This window comes from Theobroma umbraticum, unplaced genomic scaffold (genome assembly GCF_002168275.2).
Source record: "Theobroma umbraticum cultivar Fairchild unplaced genomic scaffold, ASM216827v3 scaffold_44.0, whole genome shotgun sequence".
NCBI classification, from domain to species: Eukaryota; Viridiplantae; Streptophyta; class Magnoliopsida; order Malvales; family Malvaceae; genus Theobroma; species Theobroma umbraticum.
Window position 1 is genome coordinate 6,018,810 of NW_018397255.1, and position 25,962 is coordinate 6,044,771.

Sequence of the window (25,962 nt, forward strand, 5' to 3'; positions counted from 1 at the left end):
GTGTAATGCTCTCTTCTGTATTAACAAAGAATTTCGCCCATTTAAGACGTTAAAATATCTAAGCCTTGAAGGCAACACACACCTAACCCCAAGTGAACATGACCAAAATAGCCAGAATCCTTCAAATTTTATCAAAGTCAAGCACCGAAGCAAACGAAAGATGTAAAGGTAGTGTGGAATTTTGAGGCATTGACTAGAGTTTTATGCTTAGAAGAAGTCAAGGTGAAACTTATACCCATCTAGCATATGTATAAAAGTCATTCCATGCTTTTTTTTTTTCCTCTTTTCTCTTTAAGAGGAATAGCAGTCAAGTCAGATTATGTATAAAGAAAAATGACAATGTTGATCAAAGTCAAGTCAAAGTCAGCCAAGTCCCAACGAAATTGGATGGAAGTTTACGAGCCTGACTGATGATACTCAGCAAAAACAGGAAGAAAGAAAGAAAATACGCTCATCTAACTAACTTTGGATTCTACGTTGTTATTACCCCATTTCACACGTAAAGATTGTCTTGAAACCTTGCCAAGGAGGTTATAAATAGGCCACCAAAGCTGAGGAGATTGCATTCAGAAATGGAAAATAGAAAGGGAAATAGGTCAGTTGCCATGAGCAATTTTACCACAGCTAATGTTGTTATCCTTCTCATCATCTCTCTCGCATTCCTACCGGAGATCAGTGCAAGACGATATAGCCCAACCCCACTAGGGCCTCCACCACCACCGTATCCTACTTCCCATAAAACTCTGCCACCTCACCAACACAATACCCTGCCACCAAAACCAACGAAATATGAACAATATGGAGGAGGAGGCATGTATTACATACCTCCTAATCGCGACTAGAAAACTATCATGGTGCTAGCCAGCCAGGTATGTATGTCATATTGAGACCTTTATTTATGATACATAAGGTTTTCGCGTGCATAATTTAACTGTGTACAATTCTCTCTCTATTGCAGGAAATGTAAGGCTTGCCAAATAAAAAGCAGCTTAATCTTGTACCATGTATTAGAAGAAAGACTTGGGCCAATCATGCTGGTGTGAAGAAAATCTTCTCTTTATACGCTATCTATACTATTCAGTAATCAAAAAATAAAGCTACTCAAATAATTCGCAAGGCACTGTTAAGTTGAGTTTAAGGCATTCGTTTGATTTTGGTGATATTGCATTTGATTTTCGTCTTTGAGGGCTGCCATTAATTGTTTGACAAATGAATGGTTGACACGAAAATTGTCTATCACACCTATCCTTATAACGATTGTTCCAAAATTTGAACAATGGAGTGTATGTAAGGGTTTATTATTTCTCTACTGTTACTTTGGTTCAATGAAATATAATTTTCTCGAATTTTACATAAATTATGAATTAGGATAATAAATCTATAAAGAAACTTGGTTAAATAGTTAATGATGAATGGTGATAAGAACTAATTATCGTAGTCTTAATTTAGTCAAAACAAACCCATGACCCCTATCATAGCTGAATGCCATGGCACCACAAGCCATCCAAATTTCGTGCAGGCCTCATACAAATGCAAATTTTACCGAAAACGAAAGAAATGTGGCCATAGCTTGTGGGAGGGCTTGGCGGAAATAAATATTGGAACTGGATAGATGAACACAGAATACCTGAAGGGGGAAGATTTCCACCGAGCATGAATTAAACCTTTTCCTTACTCCTTATAACACCAAACAATTTTCGGATATGACATAAGGTCTCAATTGCTCCCTGTGTTACCAAATATTCAAACATCACAACCAAACAAGGACATAGGAATTACTCCAGAACCAAGCTCTCACGAATTTTCTCCAATCACCACACCACTCATAAACTCTTTTGTTTTGAGCTCACACATTCCAAAGAAAGGTGCACAACGTGAATTTTCAGAGATAAAATCAGCTAATTACTTGAAGAAGCACAATTATCACAAAGTCAACAGATAGTGTGCTTTTAATCATTTCAGTTTTCTTAGGTTAAGTTCGGAAAATTTTCCTCCATCAAACAGAAATAACAATTGAAATCGATAAAATTTAATAAAAAAAATTTATAATATGGACAAAGTTGATCAAAATGTAAATATTAAAAAATTGTGATTTGAAGTGAAAATAATTTACCTTAACTATCTTCTGCTTTTCTTTTTCATTCAAATTTCATTACACTGTTAAAAATAATATAACTGAAATATCTCCTGTGAAACCACCAAAGTCTAGCATCAGACAACCACAAGTATGAAACCTTGGAGTCAATAAAACTACAATTATGAAACCGCCAAAGCCTAGCATCAGATAACCACATGAATTTAACTACAGACTCAGGAGTCAAATACACCACAAATATAACAAGAAATAATCACTAACAGTCAAAACTGCAAAACATATGCAAACAGGAAGCAAAGGAGAGCAAAGGATAGTAGACTAATTAGCTTAATCAAACAAAGAAGGGAAGGCAAGCATACTGGGACACCAGGTTATGATTATACTTTCTCGAATTTTCATTCACCTATACCAGATGCCTTGTTGACACAACATTGACTTTCAATCAAACATGCAGACGCACCGGCAAATGATATAGAACCATTTAGTTTTAAGGTAGCAGCCTTGACCCATGTACAAAAATTGTAGCAATCACGAATTAGACATCAATTATAACTAGATATTGGCACATAGGATATTCCTTAAAGTAAAACACCCCACAATAGCTGCAATACTAGGGTCTTCCATACACCATAAAAAACCTATTTGCTGTAAAATCAGCTCTGTAATTATAGATAACCACAGCAACCTGATGTATGGGAAAGGGAAATCCCATAAGTACAATAAAAAACATCAGTCAAAATAACCTTTTTCCTGAAACCAGAATGAGGAAAAACATGAAGCAAACATAAGCACAGGCCACTAGTACAAGAAACCAAAGGTTTACTTTCACACGGAATGAGGAACAAAGTAGGAAATACTAGTCCGAAGAAGTCCCATCTTTCAAAACTAGCTTAACACAAGCAATGGTAACAATTTCTCGAAAGCTTAACACAAATTTAACAATGCTGCATGTTCAAAACGCACATCTACTAACTAGTAAAACTAATAATCCAATTGCAAGTAACAAAAGTAGAAGAGCTAAATTCCCAGTGGGCATTAAATCCAAACAAAAATTGATAACAGAAATATAGAATTAGTAACAGCAAAACCCAATAATATCTATGACAAAACAGATCCAATTTTTACCATAAAACAAAGCTTAAAACACTACATAAACCCAAAATCTTCAAAAATAATAATCCAGATCTCAAAACCTTAACTTTGTAAAAAACCACCTGTTTTTCCCAGTCTTAAACCTCTCCTCGAACTTCTCCTTGGTAGCCTTGCAAGCAGAGACTTTCTTGTCCTTGCTCTGGAGAGAGTCGACAGTCACCACGTCCTTCAAGTCCAAGTCAAGAGTGTAGCGCGTTGGCATCACGTGCTGGTAATTCACGAGCTTGAGGAAGCACTTGACGCGGGACTTCTTCGCTGTCTTCTTGGAAGAGTCCTTGCGGATGACCTTGCTCGGGTACTTCTTTAGCCCGGCAACCAAACAATGACCGTAAGGGCGGTCGCGGGTTCCATCGTCGAAGGATTTGACTATGACCGCCTTGCGACCGGCGTAGCGGCCCTGGAGGACGATGACAGCCTTGTTTGGCTTCAGGAACTTCACCATGACTGCTCCTCTCCGCTTTTGCTTTTTCACTCGGTTTTGTCCTCCCAAGAGCACAAGTGGGTTACAGACGGAGCGAAATGGGGTTTATATTTATCAACCAGAATGAAACCCTAGCTTCCCCCTTTTTTGACAAATTGATGGCCTTTTCATGTATATGAGCTTGGGCCGAAGTGTTTTTGGCCCTAAGATTTGATCTTTATCCAGGGTGAGTAATTATGCGGTTTGATCGGTTCGTCATACTTCATGATAAAATGAATTAAATATATTTTTTAAAATAGATTGAAACTGATTAAATATAAAAAAATATAAATTGACTGTAACATCAAATTAATTTGATCAATTTGATTTTGAATTAAAATGATTAATTTTTTTTATAAATTATAAACTATTAATATATTAATATATATAATTAATTTAATCTTTCAATCGGTTCAATCAAAAAATTTTAAAATAAAAAACCAATCAAATAAAATTAATTAAATCAAACTTTTTAGACCAATGAACTCAATAAGCCAACTCAAATAAACTATTTTACTCAAATCCCATTCAATTCGGTTGAATTATGGTTCTAATTCAATTTTACTCATTCTTATCTTTGTTGATTTGTGGTTAAAGGCTTAAACCTTACAAAATCAGTGTTTTCATTTTTCTCACAAAATATCTTTATTTAATATTTTTACAAATCTTTTAAATCTTATATCAAATTTTGAAAATTTAAAAGTAGAGTTTGACTTTAACCGTTTGGAGTGCAAGGACAAATATTTAAAAAAAAAAACTGAATATACATTGTGAAATTCCATACCATTGCCGACCCAAAATAAAAATTATTTTATTTATACTTATTTTGTGCTATAAGAAAGAATCACAACTCAATTTTGAAATCTTATTTGATCAAAATATTTTAAATTAATAAATTCAATCAAGTGCCATCGATAAACATATCATATTTTATTTCACTTTATTATAAAATTTGGGTTACTTAGTTACATCGTGCATGGTACGAAAATTTGACTCTGGTACAGAAAAGGAAAGAAATTAAAGAAAAAGATTTTAAAAAAAACAGACAAGACACGTACATGCACTCTTCATTCTCAGGTGGATGCGCACATTGATTTCCGTGCGCTCACGCGGCGCACATTAGCACTCAAAAAACCCAAAAAGAAAAACTGGAAAAGAAAAGCTTCTCTTTGTCTTCTCTTTTCTGATTTCCCCCGCGAGACCAGAAGCACAATTTTCATTTCCATTTCTCCAAATTCCTGTGGTGCCCCCAATTATTCCAAATAATTCCTCGTCAACATCCAGAAAATGGCTCCAGCCACCACCGTGGCGGCGGCGGCGGCGGCTCGGGGTCTCGTCGGCTCGCGGCGCCGAACGGAGGCACCGCCACGACGTCCGTCCCCGTCGCCGCCGCCTAGGAAGCTGAGGCTGGTGACAGAGATAATGGCGCGTGCGAGATATGCGGTGGTGGAGCGAGGTGACTATAGTGACGTCGGCTGCGAACAATGCGGCTCCGGTGAACGTCCCGACGAGCTTCTCCTGTGTGATAAATGCGATAAAGGCTTCCACATGAAATGCCTTAGACCGATCGTGGCTCGTGTTCCTATTGGGTCCTGGCTTTGCCCCAAATGCTCTGGTCATAGGCGAGTAAGAAGTAGGGATTTTCATTTGATTTATGTATTTATTTCTTTGTTTTGTGACATTTTTTTTTCATTTTTCTGATAAATGTGGTTGGTTTTTTTTTCTGTTTTAGGTTTTTCGCAGAAAAAGATAATTGATTTCTTTAGGATTCAGAAGAGTTGTGATGGAAAAAAGAAATTCACGTCGAATCAAGGTAATTTTTGGTTGAATGCAATATTTTAATTGTGATCATTTGCTAATAAAATTCTCTTTAATTTTCGTGTTTCATGTTCAATTCCTGTTGGTTGAGAATGGCTATTAAATTTGATTTTAGTAATAATAGTTTTACCTTGTTTCAGGCTCCATGCAAAATTTACAATCAAAATTAGTGTAATGCAATTTAAGGGAAACAATCAGGGTCAAAAAAGTATGCATAAGATTATAATAGATGAAATGAGAATATTGGATCACTTAAGGGTGTTGAATATTTTGAGAAAATAATGATATTGCAGATATGATCATGGGCGATTTAATCAAGCACATTTAGTAGTAATGTGAGTATTGATGGAAAATGCTTAAAATTTAGGAGCTATCCAGAGCCTTGCTTTAATGGCAAAGTGCTGGTATCCTACTTGTGAACAGCACATAAAATTATAGTGAAATCTAATGTTTAAGCTGGCTCCCTACCATATATGAAACTTGGTTAAATACTTGGAAATATTGTAGTATAATTATTGATTATTGACATTTGACTCATATAAATTTTATCTAATTCTATAATGTAACCAAAGCCTAATTATTAGACATGAAAAATAATTTGTAACAGTGGACTATAAGTCCTAAGAGGTGGACTATTGCACATAATTTATAGTACCCGGCCTAAAAAACTGCATATGTATGATAACTTTTTTCCACAATTTGATTCATGACTTTGCATGCCTTTTTTTTTTGGCAATGTACATGTATTTTTATTGAATTATAGACTCACAGAATGGAGTCATATATGCATATAGTGCTCGATGTTCATGGTTAAGTTATAATTTGACCTAGCTAATGCTATTGTGTGAGAAGAACTCATAAGTACTTTTATGCCTGCATGTCTGAGTTAAAATTCATTATAGACATCTAATGTCTATATAGGTTACATTTTAATTGACAATTGAGAAGAAAATCATCACCTGGTTGTAACATATGACTACACTATTAAATGTCAGACATATATCTAATGCTTGCAGGCATTTTTCTTATGGCATCAACTGCTATTCTTAAATACTATTTACTTTTTTGACGTATTTCATTGATTTTACATGTAGAGTGCAAATTTAGAAAGCATATATCATGGATTAAGAAAAGAATTCTGGCAAGGGTATCATCATAGAGCACCTCCCAATTGTTTTCTTGTAGAAATTTTCCTTGGCTCATTGGACTATGAGCTCCCTTCACTTTTTGTTCCAAGCTAAATTGTCTAATGGTTCATTGACTTGATGTCACTCAGTTTTCATTTCAATTTCATGTAATTTCTGGTCTCTATTCTCTTCTCTCTCAAAGATGATTTTTAGAAGGGTCAATTGTTGGAAAATCTGTTTCTTTCCCACTCTTATTTAATTGGGATTGCTCTTGCAACTACCACTATCCTTCCTAGCTTCCTCACCTTTTGACAATTAACATGCTATGCAAATGCTTTTAGCAGTGAAGTTTATGACTTATAAAGCTAGATCAAAAGTGAGAACAAAATTCATACATTAGGTACATTTTGAAAGGAATAAATATTTATCAAGTGTACAGGATTTTTGTCTTTGTAGCTTCTGCAATCCTTTTTTCCCCATAAAAATTCTCACTTTTTGGCAGGGTATATTCAGGAAAATTGTTTGCTCCATTATGCTGAAACAGATTTAACAGATTCCAGAATGGAGCATCCTGTACCTTCTATGAGTGCAGCACGTGCGAGAAGCTTGCGGCTATAAAATATGACCTATCTGTTTCCACAGTGATTTCCTTATTAACATATAAAATCCACATAAATGAGTTTTTTTGAAATGAAATGTTATCTAGAGGGAATATCCTTAAATTTCTAAAACTCAAATGTTCATGATCATTTTCTGGTGCATAATACTGAAAATGTTCATCATCAATAGCACTGGGTATATGGTATATAGTGGTTTGAAAATATGGAATATATCAATAGAAATACAATAAAAGAATTTCAAGGGTTTTGACTTACATTTATCCTTCTATTAGCATCAATTAGCATAGTATAAGTTATAAGCTCAAAATGATTTTTTTTTTTTGTGTAAAAATTGTTAATATTCTGGAATACATAAAAGAGTTGGAGGTACAAGCCAGTAAATACAAAAGTAAAACAATATTATTGAAAATTTAATTACCAACATTTTTTGTCAGGGTTCTCTTGGAGATATCTTGGAGATATGATAGGAAGGAATTAGTAAGAAGTAATACCAATTAATTGTTCTAACTTTTTAAACCAGTGGTACTTCATCTCACAAGGCTGGAGTTTGTCAACTGGAACAAATGTCAGAATCTGATAGTATAGCTATGTATGACAATATTAATTTTCCAAGGTGATTAGTTAAGTTTTTAAATGTATACATTGGTTCATTGCTTAAAGGCAAAAACTTCTGCAATAGTAAAACTAGGGAGTTTGTCAAGTGGATTTCCCTCTCATGCACGGGATACCAATGAATGCAGAAATAATTAGAAGCATTGTCTTTCAAGTTGATGATGTTAGATGTACAAAGGAAGATCAAAGGATAAGTTACAGAACAGGGTACTGTGTATTTTAATCACACTACATCCATCCTTTGTGGGCTTTTATACACATAAACAAACTTGCATTTGGTGCTGAGAGCATGAGATATGTGGCACATATTGGCCAAGCTTTCTTGATGACCATCATCTTGCCTTTAGTTGACCAACATAAACTGAGTTTTTTTTTTTTTTGTGGCCATTATCTTGCCCTTAGTTGACAAACATAAACTGATTTGCTTACTTGGTTCTTCTGGCTGGACTACTAGATATGAGAAAGCGTCGCAGACGTTCTAGATCATTGGTGTTGCTAAAGAAAAGAAGGAGACTCTTGCCATTTATACCATCTGAAGATCCTAACCAACGTTTGAATCAGATGGGTACCCTTGCTTCAGCATTAACAGCATTGCAGATGGAATTCAGTGATGATCTAACCTACTCTCCTGGCATGGCCCCTAGATCTGCCAATCAGGCCAAGTTTGAAAATGGTGGCATGCAGGTCTGAATTTCAATGATTGTTTTTGTTCTAGAAGTTTTGATTCTCTTATGTTCCTTATTAGCTTTGGTATGTTGTTCTTCTTCCAGGTTCTGTCGAAGGAAGATATGGAGACCTTGGAACTCTGCAGAGAAATGAGTAGGAGTGGCGAATGCCCTCCTCTTATAGTAGTTTTTGATTCATGTGAAGGGTACCTCCATTTTGAGATAATTTGTACTGTTGTAGATATATTATGTAACTGTATATTTAGTGTATTCATTTTAATTATGTCGTGCAGTTATACGGTAGAAGCAGATGGACAGATAAAGGATATGACATTCATTGCGGAATACACAGGGGATGTGGATTACATTAAAAACCGTGAAAATGATGATTGTGATAGCTTGATGACCCTTCTTTTAGCAACAGACTCATCTAAAAGCCTTGTAATCTGCCCTGATAAACGTGGAAACATTGCTCGCTTTATCAATGGCATTAACAATCATACTCTGTAAGCCTGTATAACCTATCTCTTAGTGTCAATGCTGTGTCATATGGCATTGACAGTCTCTTTTCTGTTTTTCTTAACTTCTCATTTGGCATTGGCAGCCTATTTTCTCTACTCCTCTGCATGAGTTATAGAATAGCATAGTCTCTAATTAACTGTGTCCCATGTGTTTTCTGTCTTGTAAGGTTTGCTTCGAGTTGAGAACACTTAGTGCATGTGCTTAAAACAATGTCCAATTTTGTGCAGGGAAGGCAAGAAGAAGCAGAATTGTAAATGTGTGAGGTACAGTGTAAATGGTGAATGCCGGGTCCTTTTGGTTGCTACTCGTGATATTGCTAAGGGAGAGAGGCTTTATTACGATTATAATGGATATGAGCATGAATACCCTACTCATCATTTTGTCTGAATAATGGAACCGATGTTACTAACAATCCTACAGAGCTGGGATGCAATTTTGGATCCTCATAGATCATCTTCTTTCAGTCATTTTTATTTTTTTATTTCACAGCTTACTCATTGCTGGTGCAGAGTCAAAGAAATTTCTTCAAATTTGTCGATGCCATTTTATTATAATTTATGATGCAACGCTGGCCCCTTTTGCAGCCATTAGCGAAAGACAGCAGGGAAGAAAATTTTTTCCTTGGAATTTAGATGTTGTAGAAATTTATTTAAGAAACAGTATCTTCTTGTAATACAGGTCTCAATTAAGGTCTTTTTAATTTTATCCAATCACTGTCATTCTACAGCTTTAAAATAGAATTATTCGCTGGACTGCTAGAGAGCATTTTCCTGTAGTCATTCATCTTTCTCTATAGCTTCAAATGTCTTTGTAATTAACAAAGTTGACATTTACGTTGGTCTTTGCGATGTATTCCCACCTTAAAAGATGGGAGTGAAAACACTAGAGTAATAGCTTAGCCGCAGCCAGCAGCATTGGCAATGATTACAGCTGTGGGGCATTAGGATATTCTTCTTCCTCAAGGATTCGTAGCTCTCTTTGAGATCGATGCTAAGAACGAAGGTGGAACAGAAAGCATTTGCTTTTCTCCTGGAGCTCTTGTGAGTCCATCAGTTGAAAGAAGCAGTGGCCTTTTCCTTCAATTCTTTCATTACCTGAGCCTCCCACTCTTTGGAAGGAGAGTTTGATATGTGCGACTCAATCGGCATTCCGCAGTCCTTGTGAGATTTCCAAACCATTTACACTTGAGTTGGTAAAAAATTTGTAGTTTATTCTTAAAATTCTGTTAGGAGTCAGAAAAGAAGCACAGCTCTCCTCCATGATCATGTCTCTGAATTTTTCTTTTTTCGGTTTTTGCAAATATGATGTCGGATTATATTTAATTTCAATTTCATAAACTCTAACTCTGAATGTCTCAAGATTTAATCCAAAACTTTTCAAATATAGAGTCTCATGTTATAAACATCAAGCTCAGCCCTGTTCTATTGGAGACGAGATTGTTACGTAGTAATTGGTATATACGAGGAGAGTTTTGTCCGTACAATTTTGTAGTCTTTTAAAGGAGGATGAGTGTTAGAGCCATTGTTCCTTTTGAGCGAATGATGGCGTCTCCCATTTGGCCGCCGCTATAAGTCCGTAGCAATTAAATCTTAAATCTCACAAAGATATTAGTACAAGAATTTATGCATCAAATCTCATCTGATTTAACTTAGATTCTGTCGCAGTTATGTTTCAGTAGCTATTACGATTTGCCTTTCCCACCAACCTTTTACTTTTTCTTTTCGGATGATCATCCTCCTAATTGAAACTCGTATATGCTTGGGAGGACAACTTTCCTAAGGTTTTTTTTTTTTGGTTTACTTTTTCTTTTATACTTTTAAAGTCAATATGAATTCCCTTTTCCCAAGCTATCTCCAAAATACATTAAAAAACCCAAAGGAAGTCTCATTTACAAAAATAAAAAAGATTATTGCAATAAACATTGCAAGATATTTTCAAACATAACAAAATTCTTAGACAAGTCACATTTAAAATGAGTTTCAACCCTTTGTTTGACCCTTTTCTTATGTTTTTTCTTGTAAACAATTGAGTTAGAAAGCTTAAGGTGGCGTTTGGTACATTACAATGCAATGTGATTACAGGTAATGTGATTGCAAGCCATGGTGTTACAGGAAAAATAACATTACAGTGTTGGTATGTAAAGTAAAATAATGATTAAAATGCAGGGAAGAATAACATTGCAGTGTTTGGTTTACAAGTATTTTAGTGGGAATGTAATGCTAATTGTCAAAATTACCCCTAATTATTTAAATATAAGTTTAATATATTTATATTTTTTATTATTAATTTTTATTAATATCATTTCTAAATATATTTAAATTATATAATATTATATATTATTTATATTAATATTTATATTAATATTTACAATAATAATATTTTATATTTTATTTTTATTTAATTATTATATTACTTTATTTCATTTTATAATATTTTTATAATATTTATTAATATATAATAATTTCTTAATATATTATTAATTTATTATAATCTATTATAATTATATAAATATATTTATGTATATATTTTATATTTTATATTTACTAATTTATTATAAATTATAATTATTTATATATTTATAATTTTTATATAATATCATTTCTAAATTATATTTTTATTCATATATATTTTAATTTATTATATTATTATATTTATATATTTTATTTTCATTTCTTAATATATTTTTTATTTTATATTTTATTTTAATTTGTTTTATCTATATTATATAAATATTAATTTTTTATATTTTGTTTTATTTTAATTTTTATTCTTATATTATATATTTATTTTAATTATAATATTATAAAATATTTAATAAGATAATAAAGTTGAAGGGTAAATTATCTTTAGAATATTGTAGAGTGCAATGTAATGTGATTGCATTAGTTTTGGACTGCAATCACATTACATCCATTGGCTGCAATGTGATTGCATTGCAATTACTTACATTGCAGTGATCTGTTACAAAACAAACACTACAATGTAATTTAATAAACCACATTATAAGAAATATGACTTACATCCCTGATATCAAACATCACCTAAGTGTTTTGATGCCCCTTAGCCTCTCTAATAAAGTAAAGTAGTCACCAACAAAATGTAAGAGAAAGAAAAAGGATTGGCCTACACACCTTTCAAAGTCTTGACAAAGCTATAGCTTTGGTCCCTATAATAAGGATGTCTAAGGGCCTTTGGTCCAACTAGGATTTTCCTACTGTTTTCAAACCTCTAACTTTAAGGTAGCTTCTGGAAGCAAATGGACAACATTTTTAAGTGTCATTTTCAACTTCGCACTCTTTTCGTGCAAGCACAAGATAAGGATATCCTCCTATTTTATTCCCATTTCCCAATCCTCCTTTGAATTTTAAGCCCCCATTATTTTTTACCACATTCGTATTAACACTTTGTGCCACTGCCAGGCTGCTAAGCTCTTATATAAGTTATAATGACTTCATCTATCATCATGAAGTTGTAATCTCCACCGCCATGACGGAGTCCGAAACTGAAAATAAAAACCATATTCCCCTTCAAAGGCATCAACACAGAGAAGTAGACAGGCAGCAGATGGGTAGCTTGAAAGAGGAAGAGCTGGTACAAATGGTTCAAGACTACATAGAATCAGAATCACCTACATCCATCTTTCCTCCTTTCTCAAACCTCCACCTTCCTTCTTTTAACCATCTATCTAAACGTTCTTCTTTACAGGTAAATAATATGTAGCTTGTTTCACATATAATATGCATAATTCTGGAATGTTTTGGTGAATTTGGTTTTGGTTTCTGTGTCCAAGTGTGTTCCTGATGTGATTATTTGGATTATTATTGTATCTTTGTAGGAGATTCTTAGGAGTGGGACAGAAACTGAGAGGGAGATTCTTGAGCATGTATTGAAGCATATTAAAGGCAAAAGGGATGTCCACAAAACGACTGGTTTGAAGAAGTGGCTTGCCATGAGGCTCAAAAGGAATGGCTTTAATTCTTCTTTATGTCAAACTTCTTGGGTTACTTCCTTAGGATGTCCTGGTGGTGAGTTTCTCTCTCTGTCTCTCTCTCTCTCTTACCACTTATCTTGACAGTAAAAATTTCCCCCATTTCTTTTCTAGGAATAGGAATAAAATTCTTTACTTCCCAATACAGGATTGATTTATGCTTCCTCAGTTCTTTGTATCTCTTCTAAATTAGCTCTTTCATATTCATTGATTAAACAGGTGATTACGAATACATTGACATCGTAGTGGAGAATGAGAATGGTACTGACACGGTAAGGCTCATAGTCGACATAGATTTCAACTCCCAATTTGAACTTGCAAGGCCCACACCAACCTACAAAGAGTTAACAGATGCTCTCCCGTCCATCTTCGTAGGAAGTGAAGAGAAGCTCAACAAGATTATCTCAGTGCTTTGCTCAGCTGCCAAACAATCCCTTAAGGAGGCAGGACTCCATGTACCACCGTGGAGGACCAGCACCTACATGAAGTCTAAATGGCTCTCAGGCGGTCATAAAGTTGGTGCAAATAATGCTGGTTTGGGCAGAGAAAATAAGGCAGCAGAAACAAAAGGTGGAGCACATAGTTTTAGCAAATGGGCACCTCCAATGGTAAAGGCTAAAAGAAGGGATTTGGGTGAGGGTGGGTCTGCCTTGTCTAGTCAGTTTTCTAGCATGGGCATAAACTGTTGCTAATAATCACAGATTGCTTTGGCTTCCAACTTTTGGCAGAGAGATTCTCCAATTTTGGTCATCTTCCTAAGTGTACTCTTATGTTATCTAAGAATTGGATCTTTTGTTTGTACTAAAAGATCGGCAATGAGATTGACATCACCAACGTTGTTCCATTGTCTTTTAGTGCTTTTCTTTTCTCATTTTTGTAGCGGGCAACGCTGAAAAACTGTAATCAATATCCGACTAACCCACCACATTCGAATCTATATATCCCTTTGGCTATATATATACAGTTTCCTTAATTTCTTGAATACCAAAAATGTTAAAATTTTCAGAAAAAAATATTGATAATTAATAAAGTCAGGGCTGTACAATATATTTTTATGTGGAAAATAAGTAAATCCTCCAGAAAGTAAGTCTTGGAAAAAGGCGAATCCTTGTGTCCCTTGTATTAAAACGAAAACGAAAGAAGAAACAATTATGACAGAATTTTCATTGTTCAATTTATAAATAGTAATTTTTTAACTAATGTTTTACACATTATTGGTCTTTTCACTAAATTCATAATTGGTGAATAAAGCTCATTTATAATCTATTTTTATATATTTTTTTTTTCATAACAATACATTATTCATTCAAATGGAATAAAAGAGATGTAATTTATGTGATGGTAATTTTCTTTCCTTGTATTGCTCAAAGTTTTAAGGGATTCTTATGGTAATTTATGTTTGCATGCACCACGACAATGGCTTGGAGAGTTAAGACATAATGATGAATGGTGCTTAATTAGCTGCTTGCCTACATTGTTGCCAACCAATCTTAACCAAGAAACGTTCCATTTTTGTCACTCTATGTAGCTACCTACACACAAATGCATGGTTACAAAATAGGAGCGGATAGAAGATTTTTTTAAAAAATAATTTCATAATTAAAATAAAAATAATTCTAAAAAATTAATAAATTTATTAATATTATTAATTACATAAAACTCTAATATAAATAATATAATTAATAGAGATTTTTAGCAAATACAATTCTTACGGTCCATGAAGAAGTAGAAAGAAAAATGAAGACATGTACTCATCTTTCAACTTTGTGCACAAAGTTTATAATTTTCTCTAATAATATAATATGTAACGAGAAAAATTCAATACAATTTTAAATATATATATATATATTCATCATTGAAATAAAAATTTTAAGTGTAAGACACACATGTAAAAATAATTTGTACAAATTATTTAAAAGAAAAATAAAAAGCAGAAGTAGTAAAAATTTTGCATAATCTTTTTTATTTTCACATGCTCGTTTATCTGTAAAACAGGCATCCACATCTCCAAGACTCTGTGAGCCTTTGAAGGTAGACATATTGGATCTGATCCCAGACATTATTATGAAGATGGGATTAAAATTCCAATCATGTTTATCCAAAAGTGACGTGTTGGGACACCATTAGCAAGGCAACAAATTGAGTAAAGCAAGACACGAAAGCGAAATATTGATGTTCCAGGCGAAACCAGCTGCTGTCTTTAATTTTGTAAAAAACAAGTGGTATGAAACCTTGGGAGGAGTCTTTTCCTACTCTTACCCAGGTTTGCTATACAAATTTAATAAAAACGAATTTGATGATGCATCTCTCTACCCCATTGTCTTTTGTCTACACATGTTAAAATGCCTTCAAATTTTGTAAGATTCCACTCCTTGGCCCCATTGCTTATCATTAATTATATAGGAATGCAGACAAATATGACGATGAATACGTCAGTAATTCATGATTTTCAAATTGTCATTATATTTTCAAATTAATTGTTGCAGCAATTATGTTAAATTAACTTGTTTGAAACCTGAATAAAAATTGAAATTTTCAAAAAAAGCCTAACATTTGACTCAATTTAAGTGTATTTATCCTCTTGTTTAAAAAGTTAAATCCAAATTATTTTTTCTTCAAATGAAATATAAAATAAGTTGACAACGAAAATATTGATGCATGAACCAGAGATGGAGGGGAGGGGACAGTAGGGGCCGCCCCTCTTAAAAATTTTAAACTTTTTATAACAATTGTTTTTTTTTTTAAATTTACTCTTATAATAATTTTATTTTTTATTTTTTTAGAATTTTGTTTCTATAATAATTTTATAATTTTATTTTATAATTTTTATAACATATCAATGTTATTTGAATTTATATTTATCTTGCATCTTATAATCCATTAGTTGGAGATAACAAATGACCTCTTAAAAGTTTTACAACTTAAGTCTTAAGACATACTAAATACAATTTGTTTAGTATTACTCATTAAAAAGAGTCTCCAACAATTGAGAGAAGATGGATGGGAAGTTTTGCTTGTATCAGTGAAGAAGTTTTGTGAGCAATAGAAAACTGAGATTTCTGACATGTAGTTAGATATAAATTAGGTAAATGTCGTCTTTAAAAAGATAATATCATAATTGAGCACTATTATCAAGTTGAGTTGTTTTTTATTACTATTGGCTTATTCTTGTGAGAATTGGATTCCTAATTTATTGAGAATGTGGAGGAATTGCTCACTTTTGGCACATCTTTGAACTTTCAAAATGATTTCAAATTGATTGATATTGAAAGTATTAATAACCTTTGCAAATAAATATTACCTTGATGACTTTACTAAGCATGATAAAATACATCTAAGTTACCAATTGGATTTATTCAAGTTTGACATTCTTCATAATTAGGTTTTAAAAAATGTATCTACACTTTCGAAGTTATGTCAAGTGTTAAAAAAAATAAAAATATCAAAAGTTTACTTTATTATTCACAGATTGATCCCGCTTATCTTGACTCTTTCAATTTCCAGTACAACATCAAAGTATGCATTTTTTTATTATGAAACTCATTAAGAACAAGACTCGTAATAGAATGTCAGATGATTTTTTAAAAATTTGTTGATCATTCTCATTATAAAGGAAATCATTCGATGTTTTGACATTGATTTAATGATAGATGCCTTCAGTTCAATGAAAAACTGTTGAGCTCAATTAAAGATGTCCAATCTTAGCATGTAATAGTTGTTAAAAATATTTTTATTTTATACTTAACATAAAATTGGATTTATTTGTATAATTTTTACATGAAATTTTCTCATCTAAGTTATTTTATATTTTTGTCAAATATTGAACTTTTAATATGACTATTTTATAGGCATCATCTTTGCCTCCTCAAATGGGAAATTATGACTCTTCCATTGATATGAACTATATATTCTTAATGTTATGGAGTTATTCATTGAATGCTTATATATAACTTTTTGAAAAATAATTGACTCACAAAATGTTGGAATTAGGGATGTAATAGAATTAAATTGTTAATTTTTAGAAATTTAATTACCTTTAGCAAATCAATTTACAACAATATATATTAATCCATTAAGCCTTGATTGATTTTGATTAACATTAATCAGTTCAACAAAGAATCCATAATTGAGTTCTTGACTCAACATAGACTCGTCCGTCTCCATTGCTTTTGAACGCATCATTAAATATCGTCACCTTTTATATGTGACAACAATAATCCTGTATATACAAATTAAGTGAACAAATTTATGAGGAGTCACACCCCACCTTAAAACTTTTAATTAATCATAAGATATACCATTTTAATTAATTATTCATTTGTACACATAATTGATGCATAAATGTTGCACGCATGTCTTAATTTCATTGATTTGTGATAGATTAAATACCAAAGTCAACTCCAGTATACATGTAGTTTGAAGAGAAATCAAAGTCAACTCCAGTATACACGTAGTTTGAAGAGAAATCATTCTTCTTAACTTCTAAAACTCATTATTAATTTGTTTGTGTGAAGAATCTAGAAATTCATAAAATGAAAGAACACAATTTTGGGAATTATTTTTACTACTGTAAAAATGAGAATAACCAACTACTTATAGTGTTGGTGAGTTTGTAATACAGAAAACATATAAAGGCTAAAAATGTAAAAGAACTAAAGTAACTTTTTTACAACAATAACATTAGGACAAAAGCAACTATCAACTATATTTATCTCATAAAATAAATTTATATTCTTTACTCTCCCTCCGGATGAGTATTATGAATATTAAGAGTACTCATCTTGTGCAAAAGTGAATGGAATGGACCAAGTTGTTGTGCTTTGGTGAAGAGATCTGCGAGTTAGGACTTTGTTGGAATAAATGATGGATCAGTCTAGCAGCTACCTTTTCTCGTATGAAATGATAGTCCATCTCGAAATGTTTTGTGTGTTCATAAAATATAGGATTTCGACAAATATGAAGTGTCGACTGATTATCACAAAACAGTTTTACTGCACACGAATGTTCAACATTGAAATCCTTAAGTAAATACAACAACCAAATCACTTCATAACAAGTTGCTGTCATTGCTCGATATTTAGCTTTAGTGGAACTCCTTGCTACTACACCTTGCTTTTTAGCTTTCCAACTTATCAATGAATTCCTAAGCAGTACACCATAAATAGTCACTAATCTTATAGTGTCTAGGTAGTTAACCTAATCACTATCGCTATATGCTTGTAAACATATATCAAAATCAATGGAAAATAGAATACCTTGACTAGGTGCTATTTTGAGATATTGTAATACTCTAAATGCTGCTTGTAAATGAGTTTCACTTGGCTTGTCCATATACTGAGAAAGTAAGTGAATAGTATACGAAATATTTGGTCTTGTAAATGTAAGGTACAAGAGTTTTCCAACTAGTTGTCTATACATAGTACTGTCCTTTAACTGTTCTTCATCTGCAACCTTGGACATCTTATGATGATATTCAATCAGTGTAGTTACTGGTTTAGACCCTAATAAACCATAATTGACTAAAAAGTCATAAGTATATTTTCTTTGACAAAGAAAAATTCCCTTACTTGATCTTGCTACCTCCAACCTAAGAAAATACTTGAGTTTCCCTAAGTCCTTAAACTAGAAGTTAGAACTCAAGTAGTCTTTAACTTCATTAGTGAAAGCCATTAAGGTGCTACCAATCACAATATCATCTACATATACCAACAAAACAATGAATTCCTCATCTTGAGTGTTCTTAGTAAATAAAAAATAGTCAGCTTTAGATTGTTATAAGCCATATGCTAGTAAACAAGTAGTGAATTTCGAATTCCACTACCATACGCTTGTTTAAGTCCATACAACGACTTATTCAACTTACAGACCATCTTACCACTTGTCGAACACTCCCCTTGAAAATGATACCTTTGTAGCAGCTCTATAAAGACAATCTTATTCAAATGCCCATTCAAGAAATCATTATTAATATCAAGCTGAGTAAGAAACCAACTTTTATAGCTATTAATGCCAAAAATAGTCTTACAGTGGTATGTTTTACCACGGGACTGAATGTTTCTTGATAATCAAATTGTACCCTTTGATTATAACCTTTGGCTCTTAATTGTGCTTCATATCGTTCAATAGTACCATTAGCATGTAACTTAACTTTGTAGACCCATTTACATCTAATGGCATGATAATTAGAAGGTAAAGACATCACTGTCCATGTCCTATTTGCCTCTAAAGCATTGAACTCACATTTCATGGTCTCTTTTTATTGAACATGTTTTACAGTTTGATGATAATAAGTGGGTTTTGGTATATGAGATAAGGCTATGTTCGTGAACAACTTTAATTTATTTGTACTCCTAAATATACCATTTAAGTAAAGACACTTGAACATTTGATTTAATATATATATTTATTTAAATAATTAAATTTAAATTCTCTTTTTTTTTTAAAAAAAAAAGTAATTTAAAATAAAAGATTTCTAATTCAAGCCAATTTACATTGAAAAGCGAACCCCAAAACCGATAAATGATTTTGGGCTGGATTAATTTGGGCTTGTGAGCCCAGCTAAGCCCATCAAATCTCAAAGTCAGTGCTTTCACTTTAACAATTCCGCCATTTCTGAGGTTTCTGATTAGCTAGCTAGGGTTTTTGGTTTCCCTACCTTCCTCTTCATTCTTCTTTCTGTTCACATTAAAAAATAAAATTAAAATGACAAAATTCAGGAAACTTAACCGACCCACGGGTCATCGTATGTCGATGCTTAGGTTCTTCTTTCTCTTCAATAACCGTTTTTTTTTTATTTATAAATTTGATACTTTGATATCTGTTCTCTTAATTTCTTTTTTTTTTTGTTGAATTTTGATATATTTCTTTTTTAATTGCAGAACAATGGTTTCGCAGTTGGTAAAGCACGAGCGCATTGAAACTACTGTTGCCAAGGTTGTCTCTTTTTAAGGGTTTTTCTGGCGTTTTACTTTCTTTTTTGTACTATTTTTATTAATCTTTCTAATTATTCATTGTAAGGGGTTTTTCCTGTCATTGAGTTTCTCCCCATTGAGTTTTTGAAGCTGGGTTTTGTTTATTTTGCCTGAATTTATCTAATTTTAAATATTTTGTAAGATATAGATATAAAATTTAAGTGGGTCTTACTAATGATTTCCACACCCCTTTTTTTTTTCTTTCCTTTTCATTTCATTGCAGGCAAAGGAGATTCGGCGACTTGCTGATAATATGGTACAGCTCGGGAAAGAGGTATTTGCAACAAATTACTTGTTTATTTATGGTGCCAATTTATATTTATTTTTATATTTGTTGTAATCAATTAGAGCAAGTGCTTTTTTAGTGGGGCAACATAGGAAAAATGTGCTTCCTCTCTAATTAATATGAATATGTTTCAGGAAAGGTAAAATAAGTGTGGCTCTTTCATTAATTTCTAGGTGGTGTGGCATTTGTCAAAATGAGGCTTAATATTCACTTTAGAAATTATTTAAGCAAATCAAGTTGTCTGACTTTGTTGCTTCTGTGTGGAAGTAATTGATATTTTTAACTTTTATGCAACATAATTGCACTGATAAAAGCAAAGGCTTTTAGGTTTGACATCAATTATAGATTTTTGTTTATTTTAGAAACCCATTATGGCTGATGGCTTGAAATTTGTGAACTTTTAACTTGGACTATCTCTGGTCCACAATAGAACATTCCAAGGATACATAAGTCCTATTTTAATTGACATCTGAAATTTGGACATAATTGGTTAGAAGTTTGAATGGTGCTGCCACATTTGTGCTACATATAACTGTTAAGTACAGGCATCAATCTAATATTTGGGGCTAAACATAAGGACTTAATATTCATTTATTACCATCATCATGGAAAAATGTTAAAATGGCCTGAAATTCAAATATTTGGCCAGTGTTGATGCTGAAGTTGCCGTTTGGAGGTGGACCTTATGGTTTAATTATAGGCATAGTATTTTGTGAAGCTTTTTTAGCAGCAAACTTGGATGTCATGTTGTATGTTGTTGGCTTTATCTGGATTTGTTACGTTGGTCAAAGATTCAAGAGAATATGTAGGATAGTCGTTGATCATCTTGGTCTGGTTTTTGGCGTTTGCAGTTGTTAAATACTAGAGTAGGCACTAGAACCTTTGCTAGTTGTTTCACAAGACATCACTTTATAAGGCATCTGAGAATGATGAGGTGGTCATCATAGGTTGTGGTTGTTAAGGATTTTAAGATCTAGGAAACAGTATTTTGGTTTGAAATAAAGCATCGGACCACTAAAGATGATTCTATGGTATCTGTAAGAAAATAAATGAAAAGTTTTCTTGGATGAACCGCCACCTGCTTGTATTATTTGGTGGTTAATGTGCAACAAAATTTTCATTTTACAAATCTATGCCCGTCTTTTGCTGACTCCTATTACTGAACTGGGGGCTGGATACTTAATTTCTTTGCAGTATCAACTTTGCAGTTATATTATGGTGTTGTTTCTTTTGATTAAATCTCATTCTTCAACATTGTTATGTTTATTTCAAAATTCTTTTAAGGGTTCACTTTCTGCTGCAAGGCGTGCTGCTGCTTTTGTGCGAGGGGATGATGTCATTCACAAGCTATTTACAGAACTGGCATATCGATACAAGTGAATACTGAATCTGTTTCTTTTCTTTTTTTGTTATTTACTGTTGTGACATATTGATCCAATCCTATGTGTTACAGAGATAGAGCCGGTGGATATACTAGACTGCTTCGAACTCGCATACGAGTTGGTGATGCGGCACCAATGGCCTATATTGAGTAAGACTACTTTATATTTTGCTAATTGCAAGTTGTTTGTTGAATATGAACTGTTCAAAAAAAAAGAAAAGAATGTTGCTGGGTCTATGACCACATTGAAGAGCTACACTGATTTTTGTGTTCAAAATGTTTGGTGGTACAGAATAAATGTGTCATGACCGAAGTCTAAATGAGCTGTGCACTACATGTGCATGAACAGATGTTTTACATATACATTTGTGCTCTTCTATCTTATTTTTGAGAATTGAAGCTGGCAAATCATACTGAACAAATGTTTTGCTGTCCTACTGAAGTGCTGTTTGAATTTGCATGTTGATGAATCTTTATTGAGGTGGAGCATAGATTTTGATAAGTTTTTTTGCACATATGAACAGGTTCATTGACAGAGAAAATGAGCTTAGACAGTCAAAACCACCAACTCCTCAGCCACCGCAGAGAGCTCCCCTGGATCCTTGGACAAAATCCCGGTTGAGCAGGCAGTTTGCACCCCCTAAAGAGGAGAAAAACTCTGAACCTGAGATATAAAACAGGAGCCGTTGTTCTCACATAGTGTTTTCATCATTTCTTTAGATGGTGAATCTGTAATTTATCCTGGTGCAGCGCATTTAAGCATTCTTGGCAAAGTTTTTGCAGGTACTGCGTCTCATTCTCACCAGCGACTGCTATTGGGATATTCCAGGAAAGCATGAGTCAAAGTGTTCCTTGTGTTTTTTAATAATCTGAAAAGATTTTAAATGTTGTACAAATTGGGGGCATTTTTGCTTTTAGTAGCTAAATTTATACTATTATTCTCAAGTTCCACAACTCATGAAAAATAAAACAAATGAATTATAAGCATTTCAATAAGTTCGTGTCTAATACTACTACTGTCCTAACATCCTACAAATACAAAAGCTTAGCAAATCAAAACGCTGCAAAAATGTGGGGCCAAGCCGATGTAACGGGGCCAAAGAATTGTAAATAAATTGGGAGCTATGCCCGTACTTGCTTGTCAATTTCATACTTGCTCTATAAAGGTTATATTAAATGAATGATTTTATATGGCTTCTGCCTTCAAACATAAGCAAGGGTCGGGCTGCCAGAAAAGATTTCAAAGAAGAAGACATGCCAATATTTTAATATAAAAGTGCTCTGTGACCATAAAATGTGGTTGTAGTCTCATGGTGCCTTCGGTCATTAATTACGTAAGGCTAGTGATTTTATCCAGCTGAATTTAATATTGGAATAATATGCAGAAAAAATTTTCAAATTATTTTAAAAAATTTAAATAAATTATTTTTTATTACGTTTAATTAAGATTTTATATTTTTATTTTGAATTAAATAAAGTTTTATAACTAACATTTGATTAATTATGATTGATCAAAATAACATTTGCTATTTTATACTATATGATGCTGATGAAGTATGCTAATATGTCATAGTGGATGACAATGTGATATAATAATATGATTACCTGACATGTTTACCCTCCATATTAGCATCACGTAGATATAAAATGATAAGTGATATTTTAACTAATAATAATTAATCAATTATTAATTATAAAGACTTATTTGATCAAAAATAAAAATACAAAAATTTGATTAGATTTTTTTGAATAGTTAAAGTGTTTTATAAAGCATTATGCTATATTTTAGTTCACCTTAGGGATTGTTTTATTGTGTAATGAAAGTGCTTTTATTGCTAATGATCGCAAAAAGGAAAAATAAGATAAAAGCAAGGTTTAAATTTTTATTGAAGCAACAAAAACAAGGTTAAAATAATAAAAAAGTCTTTGAATTATGCCAGTTTATGCAATTGAACTCCTATAATTTTATTGCACCTAAATAAGTCATCATCCTTTTATTTGTATTCAAAAAAAAAATTTATTTTTTTATTATATTCACACAAACTCTTACAATGTGCTTGGTTGGGGGAATGAAATAGCCACTCCTCCTATAATAACTTGTTTGCTTCACAAGAATTGTCATTCCTTAGAATGACCATTCCTGAAGAAACTTGAACAGCCATTAGCAAAGACACCTCATGGATAGACATGTCAATATGGGCCGGCCCGCCCAGCCCGGCCCTAGCCCTTGTGGGCTGAAAAAAATATGGGTCAGTCCGGGCCAGCCCATATTTTATATGGGCTATAAAATGTTCAGCCCAGCCCAGCCCTTGCTAGCCCATGGGCCGAGCTGGGCTAGCCCTGCCCCCCTCCTCCGGCTCCCACGAGTAGGCCCTACCCGCCCCCCTCCGGCTCCCACGAGTCCCGGTTCCCCCCTGCTGCCCTGCCCGCCCCCCTCCGGCTCCCACGAGTCTTTTGGGTGATTTGATTCTCGATTCCCCCCGCGCCACCCCCCCAGCCCCCAAACCAAGACTTAATTTTTTTTGGACCTGTCGGGCTGGCCCGTACCAACCCAGGTCAGCCCTCGGGCCTAAACGGGCTAGCCCGTTTAGGTCCGATTTTAATATGGGCTTAAATTTTTAAGCCCGGCCCGTTCCATATTTTAAAAAAAATGAACTAACCCGACGGGCCAAGTCTATTTTAACAGGTCTACTCATGGATAGCTATTCTAAGGATGGGAATAGGTCAAAAGTTTTATTGGACAAAATAATCCTTAATAAATTTAAAAATTACCATCATAAGATTCATAACATATATTTTCTTCAATTTTCACATTTTCTTTCCCCTTCTATCCATCTTTCACTCTTTCTTCTCTCTAAAGCCCATCAAAGGAGGATGATGGTGGCACCATGTCAGTTGCGAGAAATGCTAATGAGTGTTCCCTCACCATATCCGATTACAGGAAGTGACAATTTAGCACTCCCTAGTTAGATCTAGTCGTAGAAAGTGCCAATTTGGTGCTGCAGCAACCAGATTCGGCCACAAGGAGCGTTAAATTGATGCTCCATTATGTTGACTATATCTTTGATGACTAGTCGGTGAGAAGAAAGAGAAAATAAAAAAATGAAAGTACTAGAATTGAAAAAATAAAAAAATCTAAAAATTAATACTTTATTTTTAAAAATTAATTTAACATTTTAATTATTAAAAATAATATTTAGAATTTTAATTATAAATTTTTTATATTTTAATATTTTAAAAATTAAAATTAAAATACTTATATATTATAATAAAAGGTATTTTTGTCATTTATTATTCCTAAAGCTATTCTTGTCAACCAAACATTAGAATAAATTATAATAACAATTCCTTCTTATTCCATTCTCATGAACTTAACTATATAATAATGATTCTTCCTTAATTGTCATAATAACAATTCCTTTTTATTCCATTCTCATAAATCTAACTATATAATAATGATTCTTCCTTTATTCTATTCTCGTAGAATAGTTATTCCATTCCCACCCTATTTCATTCTACGAATCAAATATACTCTTAATTTGTAACGAAAAATTAATAATTGTCATACTTGATGTGTCAACTTGTATTTTTTATCCAAATGATATATGACATGATTTGATGACGTAATCACATGGTAGTAGAGGTGATTTTTTTTCTTTTTCCATTCACACCACCATGTGACAAATGAAGTGTTTGGATGACTTGGTCATGTTAGTTATCATGTGACAAGTCAACAAGTCACATAATATGTCATGTGGACAGTTGATACTTGATATATGGAATTAGTGGATTGTGTGCTCTACATTTTAACTCATTAAGAGCAAGGCATTTGTTCTATTTAAGATCCAGTTATAGGTCTAGACTTTAAAGGTCGATTTCAACTTTTTCTGGCTTGTCTAGATCCAGCTTTTGTTGGATACTTAATAAAATGAATTATATTTTGACTGAGCAAAAAAAAAAATATTGTGTGGAGAAAAATACTTGTTGGCATTGAATTCGATGACCATTGGTTTTTTTGGGATATAATTAAAATATAAGAGCTCAATTATGTAAAATGAGATAGTTCAAGAGCTTTTTTGTTATTTTAGACTTGATACTGTAATGTCTTTATAAATTTTGGTGCATGTGTCACAAGTTCATATTTACACTTAAAAGGATAAGACTATAAGGAAGAGAAATTAAAGCTCTTTATTTATAAGTCTAAAACTATTTTATCTCTTACTGATGTGGGAACCTATTGCTTGCTAATTTATCAAGACAATTTG

At 32.9% G+C, this 25,962-nt stretch overlaps 4 protein-coding genes and 1 long non-coding RNA gene across 6 annotated transcripts; 4 read left to right on the plus strand and 1 right to left on the minus strand.

Annotated features, from left to right (window-relative positions):
- Positions 1–492: 492 nt before the first annotated feature.
- On the plus strand, positions 493–1,357 carry LOC110409668 (uncharacterized). Its single transcript, XR_002444596.2, has 2 exons — positions 493–869; positions 959–1,357. It is a non-coding gene; the product is annotated as an uncharacterized LOC110409668 (long non-coding RNA).
- Positions 1,358–3,044: 1,687 nt separating this feature from the next.
- Positions 3,045–3,811, minus strand: LOC110409217 (large ribosomal subunit protein eL27x). Its single transcript, XM_021418491.2, has one exon. The coding sequence runs from the start codon at positions 3,687–3,689 to the stop codon at positions 3,282–3,284; it is 408 nt and encodes a 135-aa protein (XP_021274166.1). The 5' UTR covers positions 3,690–3,811; the 3' UTR covers positions 3,045–3,281.
- A 967-nt stretch (positions 3,812–4,778) lies between these two features.
- On the plus strand, positions 4,779–9,848 carry ATXR5 (TRITHORAX-RELATED PROTEIN 5). 2 transcript variants are annotated; one of them, XM_021418086.1, is made up of 6 exons: positions 4,779–5,340; positions 5,440–5,520; positions 8,339–8,568; positions 8,655–8,755; positions 8,843–9,055; positions 9,299–9,848. In XM_021418086.1, the coding sequence occupies exons 1-6, from the start codon at positions 4,995–4,997 to the stop codon at positions 9,456–9,458; spliced, it is 1,131 nt and encodes a 376-aa protein (XP_021273761.1). In that variant the 5' UTR covers positions 4,779–4,994; the 3' UTR covers positions 9,459–9,848. The 2 variants fall into 2 exon arrangements, with proteins under 2 accessions (XP_021273761.1, XP_021273760.1); XM_021418085.1 differs by having other exon boundaries at positions 8,655–9,055.
- A 2,787-nt stretch (positions 9,849–12,635) lies between these two features.
- Positions 12,636–13,751, plus strand: LOC149527624 (uncharacterized). The gene is made up of 3 exons (XM_089782380.1): positions 12,636–12,776; positions 12,907–13,096; positions 13,279–13,751. Exons 1-3 carry the CDS (start codon positions 12,636–12,638, stop codon positions 13,749–13,751), a joined length of 804 nt encoding a protein of 267 aa, XP_089638506.1.
- A 5,925-nt stretch (positions 13,752–19,676) lies between these two features.
- LOC110409125 (Ribosomal protein L17 family protein) lies at positions 19,677–22,635 on the plus strand. The gene is made up of 6 exons (XM_021418373.2): positions 19,677–19,817; positions 19,938–19,992; positions 20,254–20,304; positions 21,601–21,692; positions 21,770–21,847; positions 22,222–22,635. Exons 1-6 carry the CDS (start codon positions 19,762–19,764, stop codon positions 22,370–22,372), a joined length of 483 nt encoding a protein of 160 aa, XP_021274048.1. The 5' UTR covers positions 19,677–19,761; the 3' UTR covers positions 22,373–22,635.
- The last annotated feature ends 3,327 nt before the right edge of the window (positions 22,636–25,962 follow it).

What these genes read in the sequence shown, in the direction of transcription:
- LOC110409125 (XM_021418373.2), top strand. Translation starts at nt 19,762, where the DNA reads ATGACAAAATTCAGGAAACTTAACCGACCCACGGGTCATCGTATGTCG. An exon ending in CATCGTATGTCGATGCTTAG is followed by an intron (nt 19,818 to 19,937) that starts GTTCTTCTTTCT and finishes TTTTAATTGCAG; the next exon opens with AACAATGGTTTCGCAGTTGG. An exon ending in GAACTGGCATATCGATACAA is followed by an intron (nt 21,693 to 21,769) that starts GTGAATACTGAA and finishes TATGTGTTACAG; the next exon opens with AGATAGAGCCGGTGGATATA.
- LOC149527624 (XM_089782380.1), top strand. Translation starts at nt 12,636, where the DNA reads ATGGGTAGCTTGAAAGAGGAAGAGCTGGTACAAATGGTTCAAGACTAC. An exon ending in CTAAACGTTCTTCTTTACAG is followed by an intron (nt 12,777 to 12,906) that starts GTAAATAATATG and finishes GTATCTTTGTAG; the next exon opens with GAGATTCTTAGGAGTGGGAC. An exon ending in TTCCTTAGGATGTCCTGGTG is followed by an intron (nt 13,097 to 13,278) that starts GTGAGTTTCTCT and finishes TTGATTAAACAG; the next exon opens with GTGATTACGAATACATTGAC.
- ATXR5 (XM_021418085.1), top strand. Translation starts at nt 4,995, where the DNA reads ATGGCTCCAGCCACCACCGTGGCGGCGGCGGCGGCGGCTCGGGGTCTC. An exon ending in TTGAAAATGGTGGCATGCAG is followed by an intron (nt 8,569 to 8,654) that starts GTCTGAATTTCA and finishes TTCTTCTTCCAG; the next exon opens with GTTCTGTCGAAGGAAGATAT. An exon ending in GGCATTAACAATCATACTCT is followed by an intron (nt 9,056 to 9,298) that starts GTAAGCCTGTAT and finishes AATTTTGTGCAG; the next exon opens with GGAAGGCAAGAAGAAGCAGA.
- LOC110409217 (XM_021418491.2), bottom strand. Translation starts at nt 3,689, where the DNA reads ATGGTGAAGTTCCTGAAGCCAAACAAGGCTGTCATCGTCCTCCAGGGC.